This window comes from Pelophylax lessonae (assembly GCF_965119305.1).
Source record: "Pelophylax lessonae genome assembly, chromosome: 4".
Lineage (NCBI taxonomy): Eukaryota > Metazoa > Chordata > Amphibia > Anura > Ranidae > Pelophylax > Pelophylax lessonae.
In genome coordinates, this window is record NC_138771.1 from 53830046 (window position 1) to 53855707 (window position 25662).

Consider the following 25662-nt stretch of genomic DNA (forward strand, 5'->3'; position numbering starts at 1 on the left):
GGGGGGGCTGGTATGTCCGAGAGGCCAGGGGAACTGAGGGATCTCTCGAGGGTCCGACCATTCCCAGGAGGGGGCCCACATCCACCCTGAGACTGCCAGAGGATTGGGGGGACAGCATAACTCACCATACCACTGTACCTGCCAGCCAGGGGGTATGGTGCGACTTAGGGCGTTTCAGGTTGTCACGTCCCAACGTGACGGTTCACTCGCAGGCTCGTCCCCATCCATCGGGGCTCTGTCGTGGTGAGGTCTAGTGCTAGACTATAACCTACTCACGCTCACTGGCCAGGCTGGGAGACCTTAAGGATCTAGATTATCCAGTCCGAAACCCAGCCAGCTGTTGCTTGTAGTTCTCCAGGAACTCTAAACTAGTAAATTAAAATTACATATAACAACAATTTCCCTTTTAAATAGCTAAGACTGAAGTCCCAGCAGGGAACTAGGGCCTACTCCTAAACTAGGCAGAAACAAACTGAGGGCTGTAGCAGAGTGTGTGGGGTTATTCCTACAGGGAAGATATGGAGTTGCGTCTGTCAATGAACGATAGAGTAATAAATAATTTGGTACTCCTGTAATCAAAATGTACAGCTTTTTCCTACCATTGAGTACCATCATACCTATAACAACATACATCTTCAGAAAACAAGGTACCTATCTTAAGATATCTTTTTTTTTCTTAAACACAGAATATAAAGAGTGATGTCAGATTTACATATGTGTGGCTGTGGGTTCGTGCCTGGGGTCCGGTGAGTGTCGGTTCAAAGGTTCAGGGGCGATACAGGTCAGAAGTTTGGCCTGAATTTGCACCTGAACTGGACCCAAAGATGCACAGGACCCTTCTGCAATCCAGACCATGGCAGCCCCGGGCCTATGTGAACCGACTCCATTGAGAGCCAGTCACACTAGCCTGTCATGCGAATTAGATTAGAAACCAACATCAAATTCACATATATGTGAACCCAGCCTAACGCCACTATCCTTGAGGAAAAAAAAAAAAAAACGTTCCCCTCTGGGTGACCTGTGTATATTGCAAGGAATTTAACAAACTTTTTTGCAGATTGCTACCTTTTGTCATTCTGAAGGAATAGCGTTTTTTTCTGTTTCCATGTGTTGAGTTTATTTGTACGGTAGTGGTTTTAGAAGTATTGATCAGCTGCTGGACCTGCAGGGCTCTAATTAGGAAAGTGGCAGGGTCTGGATTCCTTTAGATGTCATTTCCATTTGAGAGTAGCTCACTAAAAATTACATTTTTGTTGCAGAAAATGCTCAAAACCTGATTTGTACCTTACTGCAGACTTCTGGTAAAATCAGTGAGCCAATCACACAAGCAGTAAACTACATTTCTGGGGGGCATTCTATACACTATCTGTGTACAGAACCCCTCCAGGTTGCCACATTGCATTGCATTTCACAGAAAATTACAGAGCTGCAGATTGAAAAGGAAAGGTAATTAAGATTGTTAAATTACAATAGGACTTGTGTCGCATTTGTTTATGCTATATTTTTTTTTTTTTTTATTTCCATTTTTTTTTCCTACAAAGCGGAATTACCATTTAAGTATGTGGATACTATTGATAGATCAATATCGTTTTTTTAATGCAGATACCGATATTTTGGTCATTGGATATTGGTATCGGCCGATATTTTCGGACAAGTAAAAAATAAAATGTTTTTATTTTATTTTTTTTCTAAAAGGTACTCCTTTAGACCTTAAACCCCTCCTCGGCACCGAAAGGCATTCAAAACGCCAAGTTTGGCTGTTTTGAATGCGGTCATCTTTTTTAATTCAGCGCCGAGTACCTGGAAATTGTGTCACGACATCACTTTCGGGGTTTTTTTTCTTCTCTTCGGCGGCGGTGGAGGTAGGATGCCCGGGTCTCCCGGTGGGACGAGAGACCCGTACGAGCCGCGGAAGGCAGCAGGAGGAGGAGGGGGGGGCGGACGACGTCCCCTCCCCCTCCTTGTAATGACAGCCTCATCGGTTGTCATTACAAGTCAGCCGACCGTCGGCTATGGACACCGGTACTGGGGTGATGCCTCTAGCTGCAGGCATCACTCCGGTACAAGCACTTTCCTTAAATATCGGCAATATCGGTAACCTCAGGGGCCGATTCCGATATATCGGGGAAAGTGCATATCGGCATTGCCGATAATCGGTCGATCCCTAGAGGATAAATGGATTTTTGTAAGATCTTACCGTAAAATCCTTTTCTCTTAAGCTCATTGACAGACGTAGTCTTCTTGATTCTCAAGAGCTGGGGTTATGTTGTCTCCGCAGGAGTAGGACTAGGCAGAAAGACAAAACGTTCTGGCTCCACCTTAGGGGCAGTCCCTGAGGGTATATCCTCCCTCTCTCTGCTACAGGGAATCAGTTCTGTTCTAAAGCAGTAACAGAGAATTTAACCCAACCCAACTCAATGATAGAGGGGCGGGTACTACGTCTGTCAATGAGCTTAAGAGAAAAGGATTTTACGGTAAGATCTTACAAAAATCCATTTTTCTCTATCGCTCATTGACAGACGTAGTCTTCTTGATTCTCAAGAGCTGGGACATCCAGAAGCAGTGCCACAAAATGCGGGGTGGGATTGACAGAATCAAAATCCAATCTAGAAGGCCCAACCGGAGCCAACCAGAAGTATCAAAGGACTCATCGAGTAAACAGATGAGACCTACCCCACAAATCCTCGAGGTAGACCAACAGTCTCCTCAAACAGTGGCCTGCAGGAACCTTGCAGCCAGAAGAGGCATCTGACGATGCCATCACATAAACCTTATACAATATTGTAAAGGTATGAACCGACTACTAAACAGTCGCCTTGAAAACCTGAACCACTGACGCCTGATGGCGGAAGGTCCAGGAAACTCTAAGCGCCCGAGTAGAATGCGCCTTAACAGGGAACGGGGGATCCCGACCCTTAGATAAAATAAGCCTATACCACCGTCTGTCTGATCCATCTAAAGATGGTCGCAGCAGAACAGGCAACCCCTTCTTAGGGCCATCCGTGATCACAAACAGTGAATCCGTCTTACAAATTGAATCCGTAGTATTCAAGTATATCCTGATCGCCCGAACTACATCCAAGGAATGCCATGCAAATTCTCGAGGATGATTGGGCTAAGGACATAGGAAGGACAATACACTGTCCTTATTCAATGAAACTTTGAAACCACCTTAGAAGGAAGGATGGATTCGGATGAAGAACAACCTTATCCCTATGAACCACCAGATCTGGGGAACAACAGGATAATGCAGCCAGTTCTGACACCCTGCGTGCAGAAGTGATAGCCACCAAGAAGACCACCTTCTGGGATAAAGTAAGCAAGGGAATCTCCCTGATATTTTCAAAGGGAGGTGTCTGAAGAACCGACAGCACCAAATTAAGATCCCAGGATGGTAACGGCGCGTGCACTGGCAGAGCCAGGTGTCGCACCCCCTGGATGAAATTCCGCACCAAGGAATGAGTAGACAAAAGCTTCTGAAAGAAGATAGCAAATGCTGAAACCAGACCCTTGATAACACTCAAGGCCAGCTTCTGCTCAACTCCCTGTTGCAGAAAGCCAATATTCGGACTACCGAATAAAGATGTAGATGGAACCCAAGGGATTCACACCACCCAATATAAGACTTCCATGTACGATGATAATCTTTCTGGAAGTCGCTTTCCTTGTTTTAACTAGAGTAGGAATAACTGAAGCTGACAATCCCTTGTCCTTCAGCACCTGGGTCTCAATAACCAGGCCGTTTAAAACCAGCGATCGTAAAGCAGGATGGAAGATCGGTCCCTGAGACAGTGAATCCTCCCTGAGAGGAAGTCTCCACGGGACGTCCGCCACCAGTCTGACCACGTCGGCGTAACAAGCTCGACGAGGCCAGTCCGGAGCTGCCAGGATTACGGGAATTCCTTCCTCCTCTATCCTGCGAAGAAGTCTTGGCAGTAACCCAAGAGGAGGGAAGGCATACATTAGCTGGTATTGCCCCCACGGGGCGATCCGCCACCAGTCTGACCACGTCGGCGTAACAAGCTCGACGAGGCCAGTCCGGAGCTGCCAGGATTACTGGAATTCCTTCCTCCTCTATCCTGCGAAGAAGTCTTGGCAGTAACCCAAGAGGAGGGAAGGCATACATTAGCTGGTATTGCCCCCACGGGGCGATCAGTGCGTCTGCGGTTTCTGCTAGAGGATCGCGGGAGCGAGCCACGAATCTCTGAACTTTCCTGTTGAATCGAGATGCCAACAGATCCATATCCGGGGTGCCCCATCGTAGGCACAACTGGTGGAAAACGTCTGGATGGAGGGACCATTCCCCCTGATCCAGAGTCTGACGGCTGAGATAATCTGCCTGCCAATTCTCCACCCCCGGAATGAACACCGCAGAGATTGCTGGAACAAATCGTTCCGCCCAGCGAAGAATGCAAGCCACTTCTTTTGGCCGCTCGGACACTCTTGGTGCCCCCCTGGTGATTGACATAAGCCACGGCCGTGGCGTTGTCCGACTGGATCCGAACCGGGCTGCCCTGGAGCTGCTCGGTCCAGTGAATCAGACAAAGTCTGATCGCTCTCAGTTCCAATACATTTATCGGTAACCTGGATTCTTCCGGGGACCAAAGTCCCTGGACAGATAACTGACCGAGAATTCCTTCCCATCCGGATAGACTGGTATCCGCGGTCACTGTCGTCCAATATATTGGTAGAAATGACTTTCCCTGGCTGAGCATCGGAGACCGAAGCCACCAGACCAGAGACTCTCTGGTCTGTTTGCTCAATCGGATCTGATTGTCCAGGGATTCCGGATTCCGATTCCATCTGAGAAGAATCTCTTGCTGAAGAATTCGGGTATGGGACTGGGCAAATGGGACTGCTTCGAAGGAAGCCACCATCAACCCCAGAACCCTCATGCAAGTCCGAAGGGAAGACCAGCTGTTGGATAGTAACAACTGGACTGCTGATTGAATCTTTCGGAGTTTCCCTACCGGAAGAAAAAACTCTTGTCCTGACTGTGTCTAGAATTAGACCCAGATATTCGAGCCTCTGGGTGGGAACCAGAAATGACTTTTGCTGGTTCACCAGCCACCCGAATTCCTGTAAAGAAATCATAGTAATTTCTATGTTTTGTAGCAAGGTCTGAGGAGACTCTGCATGAAGCAGAAGATCGTCTAGGTAACCAAGGATCGATATGCCTCTTTGGCGCAGAAGTGCCAACATTGGGGCCAACACCTTCGTGAAGACCCGCGGAGCCGTGGCGAGACCGAAAGGTAACGCCACAAACTGATAATGGTTCTCTTCTACGGAAAAGCGTAGAAACCGCTGATGTCCTGCGAAAATGGGAATGTGAAGATATGCGTCCTTGATGTCTATGGACGCTAGGACATCCCCTGGATGCAGAAAGGCTGCTACTGTGCGAATGGACTCCATTCTGAATCTTCTTATGTTGACAAAAGAATTGAGTGCCCTTAAGTCCAGAATTGGACGCACTTTGCCCTCTTTCCTGGGTATTGTAAATAGGTTTGAATAAAACCCTTGAAACCGTTCTGTCCAAGGAACGTGGACTACCACTCCTTGTTGTAGTAAATCTGTGACTGCTCTCCGCAGATCGTCTAAACGATCCGGGGATAGTCGGCTATTGGAAGGGAAGAATCGCGCCGGTGGGAGAGATCGAAACTCGATCTTGTACCCTGACCTTATGACTTCGCAAACCCATCTGTCCGGGATTCTGGAAAGCCATGGATCCGGGAACCGGCGAAGACGGCCCCCCACCCCAGTTATGGGTGGGGGCGCACCTTCAGGCTTTGGACGGTTTATCTTCAGGTCTAGAGGGGGCGGGCTTTTGCTTACCCGACCAACGACCCCTGACGCCTCCTGCAGGAGCTTTGGAGGACTTAATTTTTTCACCCACGGGACGAAAAAACCTCTTGTGAGCAGAAAAAGAAGGCCCTCGTCTTTGACGAGTTCCTTTACCTTTAAAATTTTGCGGTAAAAAGGTGCTCTTTCCACCCGTGAGATCCTAATGATCTCATCTAAGTTGGCTCCAAATAGACGCTCTCCTAAAAAGGGGATATTAGCCAATGCTTTTTTGGAACCTTGGTCGGCTAACCAACCTTTTAGCCACAGTGTACTGAGACAGATGCTCGCGCCAATAATGAAGTGGCGTCTAACGCCGCATCACACACAAACTGTAACCCCTGTATCATTTGTTCCAACAAATCTGATACCGCCTGAGGGACCTCTTCTAGGTCCCGGCGTAACCACTTGGTCCATACAGTTACAGCCTGCGAAACCAGACCAATAGCAATTATTGGTCTGAAAGCTGATCCAATCAAGGTAAACATGGTGCGAGACATAGCTTCTATCTTGCGATCCACTGGATCTTTAAAAAGACGGAGCGTCTTCTAGAGGAATAACCGTGGCTTTATTCAATCTAGCAATTGGTGAATCCACCACAGGTGGTTCTGTCCATTTCTTAATGAGGGTTTCCTCAAACGGATAACACCTGTTAATGCGTTTAGAAATAGTAGAAATGCGTTTTGGCAGACTCCATTCTTCTTTGATTGGATTGCCAAAACATTTGGGCAATGGAAAAACCTTCGCCACTTTGATGCGTTTTTTAGTCCCAAAAGGGATTTCAGTTTCAGCTATTTCTGACGGAATACCCTGTAATCTTAAGGTTTCTTGAACAGATACAATGAGTGCGTTTACCAACGCTTCCTCTCTGGCTATGGCTGATGCCGAAACATCCTCCTCACTGTCTGAAAAGACAGTACACGAGACACCAATACCAGATGAAGTACCTGCAACTGCAGAAATAGGCTCAGAGTCTGAATCCGAGGTTACAGATAATAAGGGGTTAGGCGGGGGTCGCTTACTTGCGCCCTGTCCCTGACAAGCCACTTCCACCCGGGACACAAAAGTTTCCATAATAGCGGACAATGATTCAATCGTCAGTGGGGTGCTGGAGGATCCCGCAGACCCCTCGAGGGGATCCGGAGGAGATACATGAGTGGCAGGGTCCATGTTAATTCAGGACACCTTTGCCAGAAAACACAAAAAAAATTTTTTTTTTTTTTTTTTTTTTTTTTAATTTTTTTTTTTTTTTTTATGTGTCTCCCCCTAGCGCAATAGCGCCCCTCAGAGTACCTGCTTCTCGATCCCACAGAGAGAGAGAGGGACCCCCAAGGCTCACCAACCGATGCAGTGAAGTTTCCAACCAACTGCAGTCAGCGTCTGTCTTTTACAGACTGGAAGGAGCTGTTGCTTTTTCCCGGGTAGAAGGACGTGGCTCCGCCCCCTGTGTACGCCTTCCGGCGTTCCCAGCTCTCCACGAGGTAGCTGGGCTCATGAAACATGGCCGCCCCCATACAGGAGACATTAGACTCCAAAAACATGGCGGCCGGCGTGACCTGAGGACATGCATGCACCTGGTCTACGGCAAAATGGCGGCGGACCGCCGAAATCGTTTTTCCCAGCACATCCACCTGCATCTCTGCTGAGTGGCGATTGATTGATCTACAGGAGATACACTACAAATAAGGTAGGATTATACCTCCTATGACTGCAGTAATGCTACAGTCTGCTGGGTAGAGTGTTAGCTATCAAACCAAGTCCACTTCCCACAAACACATACTGTATTTACAAGGGGGACTTTTAGTGTCAGATAAATACTGACCATGTATGGAGGGGCCCATAATTCATACTGCCTCATAACGAGGAAAGAAAAAAGGGAACGTTTACTCACCATACCGAACCGACAGGCACCCTCTCTTCACAATACCCTCTCCACCGGGGTGGGGGTTTGTGGACCACTCCGGACGCCTCGACTCTCAGGTTCCTGGCGTCCAAGCGAGACTTTTAACTCGCAAGGTCAGTCCCTCCACTGGGACTCCGTCGCGGCCGACCCAGCGCGGAGCTCTGGTCTGCACACGCTCGTAGGCAGAAACCGGGGTGACCACTGGATCTCAACATCCAGCCCGTCGCCCGGCCCCGCATACTTACTTGAATGTGTCGCGGCCGACCAAGCGCAATGCCATGGTCTGCGCGCGCTCGTAGGCCGGCTGGGGTGACCACTAGTGTCGCCCAGTCCGGCGTTTTTGCTTGAAGATCTCACAGGAAAAACACTGGAGAAAAAACTACCTAAAAAATATTTCTTCTAAAGAAAAAATCCTGCCAGGACCAAAAAGATCCCAGCAAGGAACTTAGGTCCTTACTCCTGACTAGACAGAAAAAAACTGATTCCCTGTAGCAGAGAGAGGGAGGATATACCCTCAGGGACTGCCCCTAAGGTGGAGCCAGAACGTTTTGTCTTTCTGCCTAGTCCTACTCCTGCGGAGACAACATAACCCAGCTCTTGAGAATCAAGAAGACTACGTCTGTCAATGAGCGATAGAGAAACCCTTTCTATTTGTTGCTAATAACAGATATTTTGGGACCTAGATACAAGCTATGAACCGGTTTCTCTTAATACGGTTTTAATAAAAACCTATAGACATTGAAATGTATACAGTAGCTTTTGTCTGTCTCACCAAAGGTTCTTGCAGCATAATCTGCTCTTTTTGGGCTGTGATACACCTCTCAAGCTTCAGCGGTGGCAACAGGTCAGGCTCTGGTTCATAATATCGCTTTAACTGTACAAAACAGTGAAAAAAAAAAAAAAAAATCAGACAATGGCAAATAGAAAACACCAACTGAATGTCACACACTGAAAGGCCACAAAGGGAATCTTATGTTTCAATATGTGTTAAGTTTACATGTAAACAGTGCTTAGTGGAGATTTTCATCATTTCTTCCCAGTCACAGCAACAACATGGCAGCTGGTGCTGGCACTTGGATATGTCGTATCGATTAGCAGAGCAGCCCTATTTTTAGCAGTAAAGCAGTTTATAAACCGCTTTGAATTTCGTCCAATCCTTGCTAAATCAGCTGAAATACGAGCCATGGGTGGCCTGGCCAGCATCACCTTGCTCAGCAAAAGCAGATTTAAAAATTGACGGAGTTGGCTGGAAAATCATCCAAACAGTGACTGCATTCTACCATATCAGATGCAGCCAGTGTTCAGCAGCCAGCAGTGTAGATTCCTCCACCATGCCAAGAGTGTGGAATTGGGAATTTACTGGCTTTCTCTAGTTCAGCCAGCAGGCTGAAAGAGAAAAACAAGCCATGGGGCCCTTTCACACTGGGCAGAACTGTTTGACAGAATCCGCTTGCTAGGCGGGGATCGATCCGCTGATCCCTGCTGAGCAGGCGGATGACAGGTCTGTCCCTACTCACTGTGCAGAGACTGACCTGTCAGAGTCCCACTCTCCTCTGAGGAGATCAGATGAAAATGGACTGCCTGTTCATTTTCATCCGATCCTCCAGATGAATGGCAAAAAGGGTCACCATCCTTCTGGATTTGGAGGACTGGTTTAGATCAGGTAGCGGCGGATGTCAGCGGACATGTCACCGCTGACATCAGTCACTCCATAGGGGTAAATGGAGGGTCCGATCAGGTCCGCCTGAAAAACTGACAGGCAGACCTGATTGTAAAGCCTTTGTGAAAGGACCCTTTAAATTGCCAACTTAACATTGAACACAGGGATGAGTACAAAGGCATAAAATAAAAATACAATTTTTTACTTGAATGCAGTATTTAATAAGCATACATAAACACATATACAGGTGTATATTGCAACAATGGCAACTATAAGAGGGTGAAGAAAAGACTGGCAGAAATAAACACAAACAAGGCCCCTTTCACAAGGAGAGGACTGCGGCTGTGATCCACTTGCTCACCAGGTGATCTCTCCGCTGATGTCTGTGTCCACTTTGCTCATGCAGAGCGGACACAGACCCCTCTCCTCTATGAGTGGCCGGATGTAAACAGACCACCTGTCCATTTACACCCTACTACCATCAGATTCGCTGGAAGGAAGAGGAATCTGATCAGATTGGATGTAGGGGGGCGGGAGTAAACAGACATATGTCCGCTTACACCCGCCGCTCTATAGAGAAGAATGGAGATTCCGATTGGGTCTGCCTGAAAAACGGACAGGCGGATCAGATCAGAATGTCCATGTGAAAGGGGACTAAATGGTAAAAATTATATATTACAAATGTGGTTTTTAGATGAAAGAAAAAAAACTTTTAGAATGATAATCTGCACTACTGTACTTTTTTCTCAAATACCTACTAACAGACAGACATACCTGAGACACCAGTGTCTGCATGATAGGGCTGGCCAGTTGAGAGTTTCGTTTGAGCACATCGTAAAAACCCTGATATAGAGAGAAATAAAGATACAGATAAAGTAAGGCTCATAATATATGAACAGATCACGCACACACTTCTACCTGACTGTGTATTTTCCTTTAGCTCTACCAACAAATGTAGTGCAACCAAATAATTATTTTTTCATTTGTTTCACTTTCTATTCTGTATTAAAAAGAGGAAGTAAACTTTCTCTGCAAACATTTACCTATAGGTAAGCCTATAACAAGGCTTACCTATAGGTAGTGTAACTATCTCCTAAACATGTACAGTTTAGGAGATATTTACATGACATGCAGCCAGTGACATCACTGGCGCATGCGTTCTGAAGGAACGGCCACGGGTGCCGTTCCTTCCGAGCCCGTGCCATGAACGGGGGCTCCCGCACACATGCAGGGGACTGATGTTATCGCGGCTCCAAGCATTCACAGCGCCTGAGCCTGCAAACCCGAAAGAAACTCCGGGGACAATGTCAGCTGTGACAGCAGTGTGCGGGCGCCACTGGAACAGCTTTATTGCATAATGAGCTAGTATGCAATCCATACTAGCTCATTAGGTCTTTGTCTTACAAGGTTTTTTTTTTTTTATGCATTTACAACCTCTTTAAGTTAATCGATTCCCTTTAATAACAATATATATATATTTAAAGTGGTGTGCAAAATATTTTTGGAAATCACATTTATGTTATATTATAGATCACAATGTTATGCGAGTAGCTTCCCTGTTGATACTTTAATGCTCAAAGCGTGGAATTGTATACATTTTTGTGAACAAATGTAGTGCAAGGGCCAGTATGTCTGCGCACAGATTAATTCTACAGTTCAGATGGGCGCTCATATTACATAGTTTTGGTAAATATAAAGTTGATTGTACAGAGATTGTAAGGCCAGATTAAAAACTGGCCATACAAGTATAAATTTTTCTCTGGTCAGTACGTGAGCTAAATAAGAGTAAAAACACTCCATTCCCTCATCCACACAAAACAAGGTGGGAGGAAAAAAATGATAACTTTCAGCTATTGTTTTCAGGCACCTACAGCTGTCTGAATACCCAGAACAGCAACTGAATTTGATAGGATGCCGTAACCGCTCAGCTGAGACTTTTCAAACCGGCTCAGTCGATTGTGAAGTCGACTTTTTGGTGAGGCAGGAGGTGCCAACAAGGCCATCCACATTTGAAACTTTGGTCGACTCAGCAGAAATTGGCTATAAATTGAGCCATGTAAGGAAAGCTTAACATTTATAGTAAGCCTAATTTAGACTGAAGGCAATAGAATTAGCCACCACAATAATGCAAATATAAGTAGTGAACACCAATAATAAAGAACGTAACCTCATAAAGCAGACGTCTAATATCTTCTTGCTGACTCAAACTTCTTCTCAGGCAGCCCAAAATCTCCAAGCAAAAGGCCTCATTTGCAGCAGAATTGTAGCGGGTATGGACATCCACCAGAACCTACAAATTGGACATGGATTTGTAAAACAGTAAAGGCTAGAAGGCCAGGTTACCTTATATGTGCATTCATTCATACCTGGCTTGCACCGATGGCTTGGCTGCATTGTGAGGAGGACAAGCTTCCAAGAACCTTAAAATTCTTCAGTAAGAGTAAGAAACCAGCAACAGCAGACTTCCGGGCCTCAATTAGACTTGTCACAAATACAATAAAGAAACAGATAAGTTGACGTATTTTGGAAAGTCAGTTTTACCTTAAAATTAGACTTATGAGCACATAAAAACACATCATGGAAAAGATAAAAGACCTGCCATTTTCTTTTATCTGCAAAAATATAATAAAAAATAAAAATAATATATATATATATATATATATATATATATATATATATATATATATATATATATATATATATATATATATAAAATTTGCTGCAACGTACAGGGGAACTAGTAAAACCTAAAAGTCATCAACTTTCACATGATTTTTTTCATTTCATTTTCTTTTAGTTGATACAATATGCCACAAATAGTAAGGATTGTAACTCAAGTAAATTATTATACATCGTAATTTATGACTGACAAGTCACGGATAGACAGGGATATAGTGGCAGTACCCCTTAACCTTTTTTAGGTCGATTTTCTTTTGTAGATTTCCCACTAACAAACTTTCAGCTGGTGTTCTGTATACCCCCTGTATATTTCTTTGCTGTAGATACAAAAATCAATATAAACTGGACACTGTATTTATCTGTCAATTTAATGGGGGAATGGTTATTGAGTTTGATGCCAAGGCTGAGAACAAATTGATGTCTTACTGCCTAGTTTTTACAGTAAAACATCTGCCCATATGGTCGCCCTACTAAGGATCAGGGCTGGGAAACACTTTTTTAATGCAGAAAACATTTTACCTATCAAGCTTATATCTCTTTCTTCAAAATATGGATACACAGTGTGGCAGGCAGAGGGAAAGCTTGTAACTGTAACATATTAACAAACATCTGTGATCAACATGATTGGATAATCATGGTAATCACATAATCAGGAAACCCATTGATTGGTTCCTGATCTTATTTCTAGGTGCAACCTGGTCGTGGTCATCTCACAGAATGTAAAATGTGCCTGAAAACAGGGAACATTTGCCAAGGTATCAAACACTGCCTGTTTAAAAAGGGATCACTATCATTGGCTAATCCTGGTCACATGGCTGGTGAACAAAGTGCAGTTCTAAAGCCTGGTACACAGTGAGGATTTTTTTACCTCCAACCTAGCAGGCTGAGAGAAAAAAGAAAACAACTGAAGAGCTCAGGAGAAGGCGCTGTACTAACTATCCAACGTTAGCACAGCAATCTAGCCTGCTGAGCTACTGTGCTCTGACAGGGGGAACCCGAATCCCGTACCCCCCCCCCCCCCTTTGGCAGAACACCGGTCGGCAGACGTTTTTCTGGGATGTCCCTCCGACAGAAAATCCCTGAACGGCCGGCTTTTGTCGGACTGGCTGCCGTACACATGGGCCGAATGCCATCTAGTTTCCGTTGAACCGGCGATGCCACCCAACATTCGGATTGTGTGCTTAAATCTCCCCTCCAGTATCAGCCTGGTCCCGGAGCCCAGTGCTTTGCTGCATTTTTAGCAGGAACTCTAATTATTGTTCTGCTAGCATGTGATAAATCTACAGTCTAAGGTTGCCAAGTCGTTAATTACTTAAAGGGATTAATCCTAAAAAGTTATACATTTATCTATGAACACATCATCAATGAGCTGTATTATAAACAAAGGATTGGTAAAATAAAAAAAATAAAAAATAAAAAAAACACAGTATTTAAGGCTTACCTACAAAACATTGCTTTCCTTAGAACGAGGATGATACAATCCCTCACAGATATATTTATCTTAAAGAGAGGCTGTAATGACAGAATTTTATATTGAGGCTGGTATTCACAAACATGTAGGTAGATGGTGAGTAAGCATCATAAAGCGTATGTCAAGCCAGTTTTGAATACAGTGGGACAGAGTTCTAAAACCCCATCAGGTTTTTTTTTGCTAACTGGTACTCAGAGAAATGTACCCCGATATTTTATCCTGACGTTTTACCAGGCAAGAAGTGAAAAGATCTCTCCAACAATAAAATAATGCTTTTCTATACCAAAGTAGGGGCTGGAATCCCTGTCAGGGTATTTGTGTACTGCTCATGCCTACTGTACGGGTATAGGTAAAGGTCAGTGCCTACCTACCTGCAAAGCTTTGAGTAGGCCCAGAACTGTGGAGAAGGGCAACTGGAACAAATGGTCAAAAGCTGCAGTTAGTTTAGAGGCTGAATTCTGGAGAATGAGAGGTGTAGCATATACAATATCAGAGAGAAGATCTGCAAAAAATAATTCAAAACGTTTTAATATACCCTGGCTGTTATATTAATAGACTGCAACATGCATTTGAAAAAAAAAAAAAAAAAAAAAAGATAGTCTGATGGTGAATTTTTGATTTATGTATGACAAATAAATTGCAACGTAAAAATATTGACACTCGCAGGTACTGAAAAGAAAAATTTCATAAAAAATAATAGTATACATAGGAAATTAGAACACCTAAAAGCTAGCTCATAAAAGGCTTTGTACACAATAGGCATAAGTATGTAAAACTGCTTTGCCCTTCTACAATATTCTAACCACTTACAGATTTCCTGTTTTTAGAAATGACTGTTTAAATAACAAAAAGGCACTATTGGCAAGGTTACCCCTAAGCTTTAAACTAAATCAAATCATTTCGCATTTGAATCTTATCACCCAAGTGACAAGACATCTCCTCTCCCACATGCATAAAACTACTTTTGACCTCCATACTTCATTAGGGAATAGGAGAAGGAACTTTGAGTAAAGTTCACCCCACCCCAACCTAAAGCGGAGTTCCACTTAAAACTTGAACTTCCGCTTTAAGGTCTCCTGACCCCCTGACATGCCACATTTGGCATGTCATATTTTTTTTTGGGGGGGGGGGGGGGGGAGCGGGTACCTACTTTTGACAAGTTCCCACTCCCACTTCTGCTCGGGCTGCATAGGCAGCTCGAGCAGAAGCTCTCCTCTCCCCCTCCCTCCCTACACTCTTCTGGGACACATCAGAGGTCCCAGAAGATTCCCCGTCCACTAAGAACGTGCAGCGCAACTCGCGCATGCACAGTGTGCACCCGGCTGTGAAGCCGCAAGCTGTCACAGCCGGGTGCCCACAGTAATGATGCCGGCGCCACAGGGAGAAGAGGAAGAGAACCGAGGCTCCCGCTGGCCGCACCGCTGGACCGTGGGACAGGTGAGTGTGTTTATTAAAAGTCAGCAGACTCCCTTTTTTGTAGCTGCTGACTTTTAATAAACACAAAAACCAGTGGAACTCCGCTTTAAAAAGATTATAAGACTTACACATGCCTCCTCCTTTAGCTATAAAGTGCAAGAGTCATGTTACAAATTTGCATCTAGGTGGTATAAAACACCTGCTCCCTTAGTGCAGATATTTCCTGGTAAAGATTCAAGGTGCTGGAAAGGCTGTGGTCAAAAGGCACTGTGCTAATAAATATATATATATATATATATATATATATATATATATAGTGGGACTGAACCAAGGTAAAATATTTTTTAGGAGTCTATTTCCCCTTTGAATTGGCAGACCACTCCTAAACGTATCAAACTCACGCCCCTATTACTTTTTTCTATGCTGCTCCTTCTTTTAAATCATGCAAGTATAGTGTAAATCCATATTTACTCAATGCAGCCAAGAGTCTGATCCCTCAATTCTGAAAGTAACCCACATGTCCCACTCTTGCTGATTGGAAGATGGAGGTTGACCATATTACAGAAGCTGAAAGATGAGTACACACTGCCAGGGATACTATGGAAAAGTTTAGAGATATCTGGGCAAGATGGATATATTAGTCCACTGCACAAGTAGATATTCAAGTTCCTGGTATTGGAGGGAAAAAAAAAACATCTTTTCTACCTCTGCAGGACACTATATCAAGAAAGACTGTGCACTTGACTTTAGACACACCTGAATACCGGTTGTTTAGATTTTATGGCAACATAAGCCGGAGCACATGTGATCCTTTATTTTCTCAGGATTTGACATCTATCTTGACGCGGTGGTGAACATATATGAAGTCCTAGGCTGGCCATACACTGGGCAAATTTCTTTCCTGCAACCACAGTTTGCAGGAAAGAAATTCACTCGATTCCCCCCATCAACACAGACACTGTTGATGAGGAATCCCTCCTGTCGGGTCATTAACTTCTCACAGATGGGGTGCAGGGGGAAGCCAGCCCTGCTAGGAGAAGACCGTGATTATTGCTAGAGGCTATAGCAGCTGCTAGCGATAATCGCAAGAGAATCCGGAAGGCTGGTTGAACCCAAGTTGACCAAATCAATTAATTTGGTCCAATCAGCCTGCCCATTAACGGTTCAAATACCAGCAAGAACTGGCCAAGATTCGAACCATGTATGGCCAGCCTTAGATCTGAAGGTCTACAATGTGAGCTTATGAGCAATTTGGATTGACCTCCATCTACAGTTAGGCTTTGTATATTTTACTGCCTGTACCTTTAGACCTACTCTCTCTGCCTATTTAAAAAAATCATTTACATAAGCCTATACTGTCTAATGATGTCAGATTTACTTTTTTTTTTGGAAATTGTAATAAAAAGCAATTATGCAAAAACAACAAAAACACACTACACCTAAAAGTAAGCTTGTACTAACAAATAGATAAACTTAATAAACTTGCCCCTTACTACCCCTACTGTACACAGGTGGGTACACAGTTGAAAATAATACATTGACAAAGGATACAACAGAACTGGGCTTACATTATTAACCTAACAAGAGCTTTAACCCTTATTGTACTGTAAACATAAGAAAATGCAAAATAATCAGGTTGTTTTATTACCTATGAAATGACTTGTCGGAGATGTGGCTTTTGTAATAACTCGATTCAAAACTTGCTCTAAAATCACATTTCGTATTGCTTCATGGACCTAATATAGGAAAATATTAAATATAATTTTGCAACATAAGAAAGGAGTGGTGTTAGGACTCCCTACACACAAGACTGTCCATCTGCAGTGCATCCCTCCCAGCGTTTTACTGAGCAAGTGACCTGCTTTCCAAACATTTGTGCCTGAATGCATGGGGCCCTAAACGCCAGTACCACTCGTTACAGCGTTCAGCCCTGTCCAGCCGCAGCCTGCCATAGACTTACACAGGCTGCCTACAGCAGGGCTCGGCCCCTGTCTCTTCTGTCCTCAGTAAAATGCTGGGAGGGATGCACTTTAGCTTGACGGCTCCATGTGCAAAAAGCCCAGTATTTAAAGTGTTAAAAATTGGGTAAGTAGACTACCTTACCTTAAAGGCCTCTAGTAAAATCTTTGATCCCAGCTGACTGGCCTGTTGACTTGGTGTTCCTGCTGACATCTCCAAGATTTTTGCTCCTGGAAGAGCTTTAGGACCGTATGAATCCATTAAGAGAAACCCAAGCTCCACCAATCCTTGGGTGACATGGTCCCAGCCAAACACACTGAGAAGGTAGAATGCAACATATTAAAGGTAATACAAACTGATCTGTGATCATATGTAGAGAAAATACTTGTCAGTGATACTACCTGTTTTTTACAATTTCCAGGAGCATAGAGGAGACACATGTTGGTTGTGGGACTAAATCCTGGAGAAACTTTGAACCTTGCTGAAACTGGATGTCTTTAAATCCTTTTAAAATAATTGCCTTCAGGAAATCAAAAACCTGCATAATGAAACCAACAAGTCAACTTAAACTAAAAGCATGTAAGCAATCACTGATACAAAGTTGTAGGGAGCTGAATATCCTCTTCCTAGGAGTGTATTTCTAGAAAAAGGCATAGGTATTTGTCCAGCAAAGCTGCGATTACATTTGCTCTGTGCGAACTAAACAACTGTTGTGAGAATGAGGCAAAAGCGAATGTAATTAGGCCATTTTCTCTTCCGGTTGAGTGTTCTTCAAATATTATAGGTAGTTGTAAAGATAGATTAATTCATAAAGAGGAGTGAATCAGGAAAATACTGCATTGTGGCCACTAGATGGAGCTGGGGATCATAGGAAATAAATACATCCTAGTAAAAAGAGATACACTAAAAAATGTGTAGAATGCTGGAGGGAATTTGCAAATAAATGTAAGCATTGCTACTACAAGACTCATGTATTTGCCAATTCCCTCCAGCATTCTCTAGAATTGTTGCTAGGCATCCATTTTTAAATTAGGTTGAATATATTTTTTTCATTAGGTTTTCTTAAGAATTACAGAAAGAAACGGCACATACAGCCACCATAAACTGTAGACAAATAAAATAGAAAGAGGCACTTAGTAGGTGCGAGTATGAAAAAAAGAAGTGTCTTGTCAATATGGAACATCAATTGATTAACATGAAAATAAATTCAGAAATTGCCATCATACTAAATTCAAAGAATATCAAAGGCAATATGTGAATTATAGGCAATAAAAGATGTAAAGGTTATAAAAGAAGGAATGTGGAAATAAAGAGGGGTAAAAGATCTCAGAGAGATACCGGAGTATCAAATAGAACAAATAGAACAAAGACTACACAATCTATTCTCTTATAAGATGTATTTATATCCTATGACCTCGGCTCCATCTATTGCCCATAATATGGTTATTTTCCTGATTCATTCTATGTTAGTTATAAAAGTAGCCATCTTTACTTGCCGTAACAGATAAAGAACATTTGACCTGGATTTTGCCCCATTTTCACAATAGCTGGTTAGTTGACACAATGATTGTGCATGCAGTTTCATTGGATGAATAGATATGCAATTTTTTTTATTAATACACCACCTAGTGTTATGCATTTCTTATAAATAACTCATGCGCAGCTAAAGAAATAAACAACCGTGCTATATTGATACCGTGTTTCCCCCGAAAATAAGGCCGGGTGTTATATCACTTTGGCACCAAAATACACAGTAGGGCTTATTTTCGAGGTAGGTCTTAAGTGTAATGTGCTGTCTTCTCTCCCTCCCTGCCTGTCAGGATACCCCTGTGTGAACCTAGTTTAGGGTTTGTAAAATCCTAGTATCCACTGTTTAATATAATGTCCAGTGTGTTTCTGTAATCTAATAGAGTGAAATACCTTCAGTACAGCGCCGCTCAGCTAATCTCCCGCTCTGCTCTCCTCTCCTCTCCTCCTCTTCTGATAGCTGTCAATAGGGGATCTCAGCCCCTCCCCTCAGAGCGGGTCACTGAAGCGCCAAGCATTATTTTATAATAGTGTGAATTACCTTCGGTACAGCGCTGCTCGGCGCTCAGCTGATTTCCCGCTGCTCTTCCTTCTCTTCTCCCAGCTGTCAGCTGGGGGTCACGGAAGCACCGAGCGGCGCTGTAACAAAGGTATTTCACACTATTATAATATAATGCTCGGCGCTTCTGTGACCTGCTCTGAACACTGCAGAGGGGAGGGGCTGAGATCCCCTGCTGACAGCTATGAGAAGAGGAGAGCGGGAGATCAGCTGAGATCCCCTGCTGGCAGCTATGAGAAGAGAAGAAGAGCAGAGCAGGAGATCAGCTGAGATCCCCTGCTGACAGCTATGAGAAGGAGAAGAGCAGAGCGGGAGATCAGCTGAGATCCCCTGCTGACAGCTATGAGAAGGAGAAGAGCAGAGCGGGAGATCAGCTGAGATCCCCTGCTGACAGCTATGAGAAGAGGAGAAGAGCAGAGAGGAAGATCAGCTGAGCGCCACTGTACCAAAGGTATTTCACACCATTAGATTACAGAAACACACACTGGACATTGTAAAATCCTAGAATCCACTTTTATACTGTTTTATATAAACATTAAACTAGGGCTTATTTTCGGGGTAGGGCTTATATTGCAGCCCTCCCCAAAAATAAAAGTAGGTCTTATTTTCAGGGTAGGTCCTATTTTCGGGGGAAACACGGTAATAATAGTGAACTTCTGTTACCACTATAATGAGCATTCAAATAACTTGAAATAAAGCAAAATAGATATACAAGTTGAGCACTCTTCTCTCACAAATAATTGTGCATGAACATCAACATAAATCAATTTTCCTGTGCATTAGTGAAAGTGTTTTAGTATAACAATTATCCATCAGTCTATCGTTATAAATGTCTCCAAACAAGAAGTGGCAAAAAAAAAAACCACTATCCTTATTTCCAGATGCTTTTAATCTACCGTAGTGAGGTGCTCCACTCAAAGGTCAATACTTGTTCCCAAACAACTTATATCAGTGACTATTCCACCTTAAATTTACACCCTGAGGAAGTCACATGACTAGTGATGCAACACCCATTTATCTATTTTAGTGTTATGTATTGTTGATGCGTCCTAGAAGCCATTAGCGCTCTAACCGGATGGCCCTTAAAGGGTAAATGCTCAATGAATCAATAATCTGTGAGCTTAACTTGAATGGGTTTGTATGCAGCCTACAATAAAAGGAAAACTGCCATTAAAGACATATGACAAAAAAGGCCAAAACATATGTAGGACCAAATGGCCCCACTGGCCCAGGACAGAGCGCCTGCTGGCCCAGGACAGAGTGCCTGCATTTGCTCACTGATCTAAGGTAAGAACAAAGGGGAGCTAGGATTTATTTAAATACTTATCCTTCAAAAAATGAATGAGACTAATCTTTACATGTTTTCTTTTCCATATTGATGTCATGGTATTAAAGCTAGAGATTTGCAGAATTGTCACTAGGCTGAACAAACACAAAATGTGCCATCCTATTGCCTCTAAGGCCCTTTTCACGCAGCCGTTTTGATCAGCATCGCCTGAAAAACCTGATTGGAAGGTCCATTTATTCCTATGGACAGACAGGAGTAAACGGGCTTGTGTTCGTTTACACCTGTTTAACTCCGGGTTCGATCTGCTAAAGAAACAGAAGAGGAGCCGTCCTCTTCTGTCTAGGCCGTGCAAATCAGAGAGGGTAGTCGGGTGTAAACAGTCAGCAGAGTCTGATTACACCAGGTGTTCCGTGCAAAAACCATACCCGTGAAAATTCCCTACCCTCGTCACTTCCGGTGCACCTACGTCATTGAACAGCTGAGCAGCTTAGCAGTGTGCATGCTCGAAGCTCCGGAGGGTAGGGAATTTTCACGGGGTAATGTTTTTTAACGTTACACCGCATCAGCTGTTGCCGCGGTTAAAACATGTTAAAACATCTCGGCTGGAACATGAAATCATCTCCGCTCCTACCCCTGTGACTGTAAAAGCGGCGGCGGGTCTATGCAAATATAAATCACGGAGCCGAGATCTCAGTGATTTATATTTTCATACACCCGCCGCTTTTACATTTAGTAGCCGAGATCAGGGAAGTGACAGGGGTAGGAGCGGAGATGATTTCATGTTGCAGCCGATATGTTTTAATGTAACCGTGGCAACAGCTGATGCGGTGTAACGTTAAAAAACACTACCCCGTGAAAATTCGCTACCCTCCGGAGCTTCGAGCATGCGCACTGCTAAGCTGCTCAGCTGTTCAATGACGTATGCAGAGCTGTGAGCATGCGCAGTGGGAAGCTGCTCAGCTGTTCCATGACGTATGTGACAGGAGGTGACGAGGGTAGGGAATTTTCACGAGGTAGGGTTTTTTAACGTTACACCGGATGTGCTGAGCTGATCAGAACAGAATCCGCTCCGCATGAATGGGGCCTTACTGCTGATATAAGATGTCTATTGTCACTAAGCCAGCTAAAAACAGACCTGCATATATCTGAGTAGAAGCAGAGAAGAACCTTTATTTAGCACTGCAGAACAGAAAGTGGAGCCATTATATGTATTAAAAAATATTTTCAACAGTGGAGAAGAAAATTTGCATTTCGGGGGAAGTGCAACTCAGGGTGAGGACTATTGTTTAGATCAAAATCATAAATTTACCAAATATATACAGATTTTTTATTAAAATTCACATTGACAAACAAACAAGGTTTTTTAGTATTCAAAGCCAATAAGGAGGGAGTGGGGGCAGGGCTGAGCCACGCTCTGTGTATCAATGGACACACAGAGCACAGCTCGGGAGCGAGCCCACGGGTGACCCCCATAGCAAGCACTCAGCAGGGACGGGGGGGCACAGGAGAGCCTAGAGGGGACCCCAAAATAGGGGAGAATCGGGGCTGCTCTTTGAAAAAAAAATTGCACAGAGCAGGTAAGTAGGATATGTTTGTTATTTAAAGAAAGAATTATATGGGTTTACAATCATTTTAACTGCAGTGTAGTCTGCAGGGAGGTCATAAGCAAGCCTAGTTATAAAATGTAGCACAACAGCCTGCATAAGACTGAATAGGTATACAAATTATTTGGCAACGAAATTCAATACACACAATACTGTGTATACAGCACTCAGCTCAGTTCAGGTATGAATCCTGAAAACGTATCAGTATAAAATATAATCATTTATAATATATTGGTAGCCTACAAAAACACAAGTCAATGTGTATACTGTATGTGGTATAAAATAATAACTCTTACCTGTTTTTCAAACCTATGTATTCTGGACACAGACAGGAGGAGAGCAACACTGAAAGGGCATAAAAATTTGTTTGTGTCCCCCTGCTGTGCAGCCTGTTATAGGTAAAAAAAAAAGCAGAAGATTGGGTGAGACAATATCTGTACTGTGCATTTAAAATAAAAGCATTGCATCCATTTAATATAAATTACCATCCAAACCACATGCTAAAAACAAAAAGCCTTTTTCACCAACACTTCATGCTTTACTTTAAGGCCGCTTTTACACAATCGGACTGATCGGGCAGCCTGTCCATTTTTCAGGTGGGCCCAATCAGGCCACACATGTCCGCTGACACCCTGGCATCTGATCTAACAAGATCTGCTCAAAACAGAGGTATAGCAATAGGTTTTCTATCCGTCCAGTGGGTGAGGTGGGTGGATGGTATGAGATGAAAATGGACAGGCTGTCCTTTTTCAACAGATCTTCCCATAGAGGAGAGTAGGACTTGACAGTAGGACTCTCCGTGACTGGAGATAGACAGGTATTCCACCTGCTCAACAGGGATCAGAAGATCTGCCCCGTGTGAAAGGGGCCAAATTCTCACAGTGTGTTTAACTTCTGGGGATTTTTTTAAAACAAACATAGGAATAGTGAACATAAACATGCAAACATGTATAGACTGTCAGTGCCGGTTCACACTTATGCGAGTGCGGGAAGGCTGCGAATCCGTAGCCTGTTCCCGCATCGCACACGCACCCCCGGCAGTTCACACTGTCATATGCGATACGCTGGGGGTGTCAATGTAATCTTAACGACGCCCCCAGTTTGATCGCATATCGCAGTGCGATCGTGCAGTTCGCACAGGATCAGATCGCACAAGTGTGAACCGCTGTGCGATCCGATCCTGATGCGGCTGAAAAAAAGGGTCCCTGTGCGTGTTTGGTGCAGCTGCGGTGCGAATTTAGCCATACAAACTGTATGGCTAAACTCGCACGGCACAGCCGATCGCATGTAATGTCGGAGCAGTGCGCTCCGATATTACATGCGAACCTCGCACACGCACAAGTGTGAACCGGGACTCAGGATACAAATATAGTAGCTGCCATTGCTGAAAATTTTTGAAAAAAATCCAGGGCTGGCATATTACTTCACTATTTAGACTAGAGTGCAATTGACTCTGCATAAGTATGTATTTATCAGGAGTCCCCAGTACAGAAACAAACATACTCCAGGTCGTTGCCTTACAAAATATTGAAGTGGAAGTAAACGAGCAATGTAAAAAAAACTGTTAGCACATAGGAAAGAATTTATGGCAGAAGAGACATACAGAGTCTCTTCCGCCATGATTATCTAAGGGTCCTTTCACACGGGCGGTTCGTATGTCATCCCATTTTTTTGCGGATGAAAAACAGAAAGAATGCATGTCAATGCGTTTGCGGATGTCAGCGGATGAGCATCCGCTGACATCTAATTTGCGTCCTTTCCGATCAGTTCAGTTTTTTTGAACGGAAGAGAACCCTATTTTTCTTCCGTTTAAACAAACGGAACTGACGCAAAATCGGATGTCAGCGGTGTCATCTGCTGACATCCGCAATCCTATTGACATGCATTATCTCCGTTTATCATCCGCAAACAGATGGGATGATAAACGTACATACGGACCGGACGACAAGTGTCATCCAGGTCTGTTAAAAAAAAAAAAAAGTGCTGGAGCGGAGCAAAAAAAAAAAACGGTCCACCCAGTGTGAAAGGACCCTTAGTCTGCTAGCAGTTTTTTTTTTTTTTAAATTGTACACTGACAGTCATACATGCACAGCTCAGTCTACAATTCAGCCATATGTAAAATGCTGGAAGTGCCAGGTTAAAATTAATTCCTGTGCGCATATTTGGAAATTATGTCATCTCAGCTTTACCAGTCAAGGTGACTAAACATTCCTGAACAACAGGAGGAAGAAGATGGAAGACCTAGTGATGGAGTGACAAGGGGGATTGTGGATGTTGCAGCGCTGGATATAGCACGTTACAAGGTGAGAGAGAGTGCATAAAGTGCAAATATGAAATGCATATTTTCACATTATAGTAAAAGATGCTGCAAGTCGAAAAACTTTATTTCTGTTCTAAACAAGGATAAGGATGTCAGCTCTAAAACATCTGTCCGGACCGAAACACCAAGCAGAACTTTAGTGGCTTCACATACTGTAGATCATGTTTCTGTGTATATTTTCTTGCAAAAGGACAGACAGATGCCCTCATCTTTATACTGTTCTCCTTTATAAAATAAGTAATACATCTAATTACCTTGACTAACTCTCTTCCCAGGTCCTGGTCAAATTTAATAGCAAAGACAATGTGCAAGATGATGGTGCCCTCTACTTGACGCAGCTGTTCCTTTGGGATAGTGGAATCATCGAGATCTATTGAGCTAGAAACAAATTGCAAAGATTATATACAGAACTGCATGTAATGGGAGGAAAACACTGATTCTTTCAAATCAAGCAAACAAATGCTAGCTTATATAGTTCAGCCTAAGCTATTACAACTGTGGGTCTAATAGACAACAGACAGTAATTCAAATCAGCATCAGGTAGTATTAACCACTTAAGCCCTGGAAGATTTTACCCCCTTCCTGACCAGGCCCTATTTTGCGATTCGGCACTGCGTGATTTTAACGGACAATTGCGCGGTCGTGCGACGCTGTACCCAAATGAAATCGACGTCCTTATTTTCCCACAAACAGAGCTTTCTTTTGGAAGTATTTGATCACCTGTGCGATTTTTACTTTTTGCGCTATAAACAAAAAAAGCGGCAATTTTGAAAAAACAACAATATTTTTCAAAAATTTTTATATGAAATTCCCCAAAAAAAAAAAAAATGTAAAAATCATAATTTTTTAACATTTTAGGCCAATTTGTTTTCTGCTACATATGTTTGGTAAAAAAAAAATCAAAAGCAATAAGCGTATTTTGATTGGTTTGCGCAAAAGTTATTGCGTTTACTAAGGGAAAGATTTCTGTCATTTTTGGGTTTTTTTTTTTTTTAAACAAGTAATGGCGGCAATCTGCGATTTTTTTTGCGGGACTGCGACATTGCAACGGACAGTTTAGACCCTTGACTGACATTTTTGACACTTTTGGGGTACCAGTGACATTACTACAGTAATCAGTGCTATACATATGCACTGTTACTGTAAAAATGACACTGGCAGGGAAGGGGTTAACTTTATTGGTGATGCAGGGGTTAAGTGTGTCCCTAGGGGCGTGCTTCTAACTGCAAAGGGGTGTGGCTAGTGATGTAACCACAGAGACATACGATCCTACATAGCAGGATCGTATGATCTCTGCAGTTAGATCAGGGAGAATGACAGGCGGCATGTTTACATCAGCCGTCTGCCTTTCTCCCTCTCAACGGGGAGATAGCGAGAGACCGGCGGACGTCGGTCCGCCGATCACACGCGCGGACTCGTTAGGGAACGAGCGGGGGCG

General features: G+C 43.6%; 1 protein-coding gene across 1 annotated transcript in view; it reads right to left on the reverse strand.

Moving 5' to 3' along the window:
- FANCI (FA complementation group I) overlaps window positions 1–25662 on the reverse strand; it is a gene marked incomplete at both ends in the record, with an annotated part of 97650 nt that overhangs the window by 40466 nt on the left and 31522 nt on the right. The window contains 11 exons of the mRNA XM_082253467.1: window positions 8514–8615; window positions 10176–10244; window positions 11569–11691; window positions 11768–11882; window positions 13522–13592; window positions 13923–14053; window positions 16616–16703; window positions 17071–17242; window positions 17328–17464; window positions 22201–22293; window positions 24479–24602. Coding sequence (XP_082109593.1) covers window positions 8514–8615; window positions 10176–10244; window positions 11569–11691; window positions 11768–11882; window positions 13522–13592; window positions 13923–14053; window positions 16616–16703; window positions 17071–17242; window positions 17328–17464; window positions 22201–22293; window positions 24479–24602 — 1225 coding nt within the window. The remainder of the gene's footprint in view (window positions 1–8513; window positions 8616–10175; window positions 10245–11568; window positions 11692–11767; window positions 11883–13521; window positions 13593–13922; window positions 14054–16615; window positions 16704–17070; window positions 17243–17327; window positions 17465–22200; window positions 22294–24478; window positions 24603–25662) is intronic.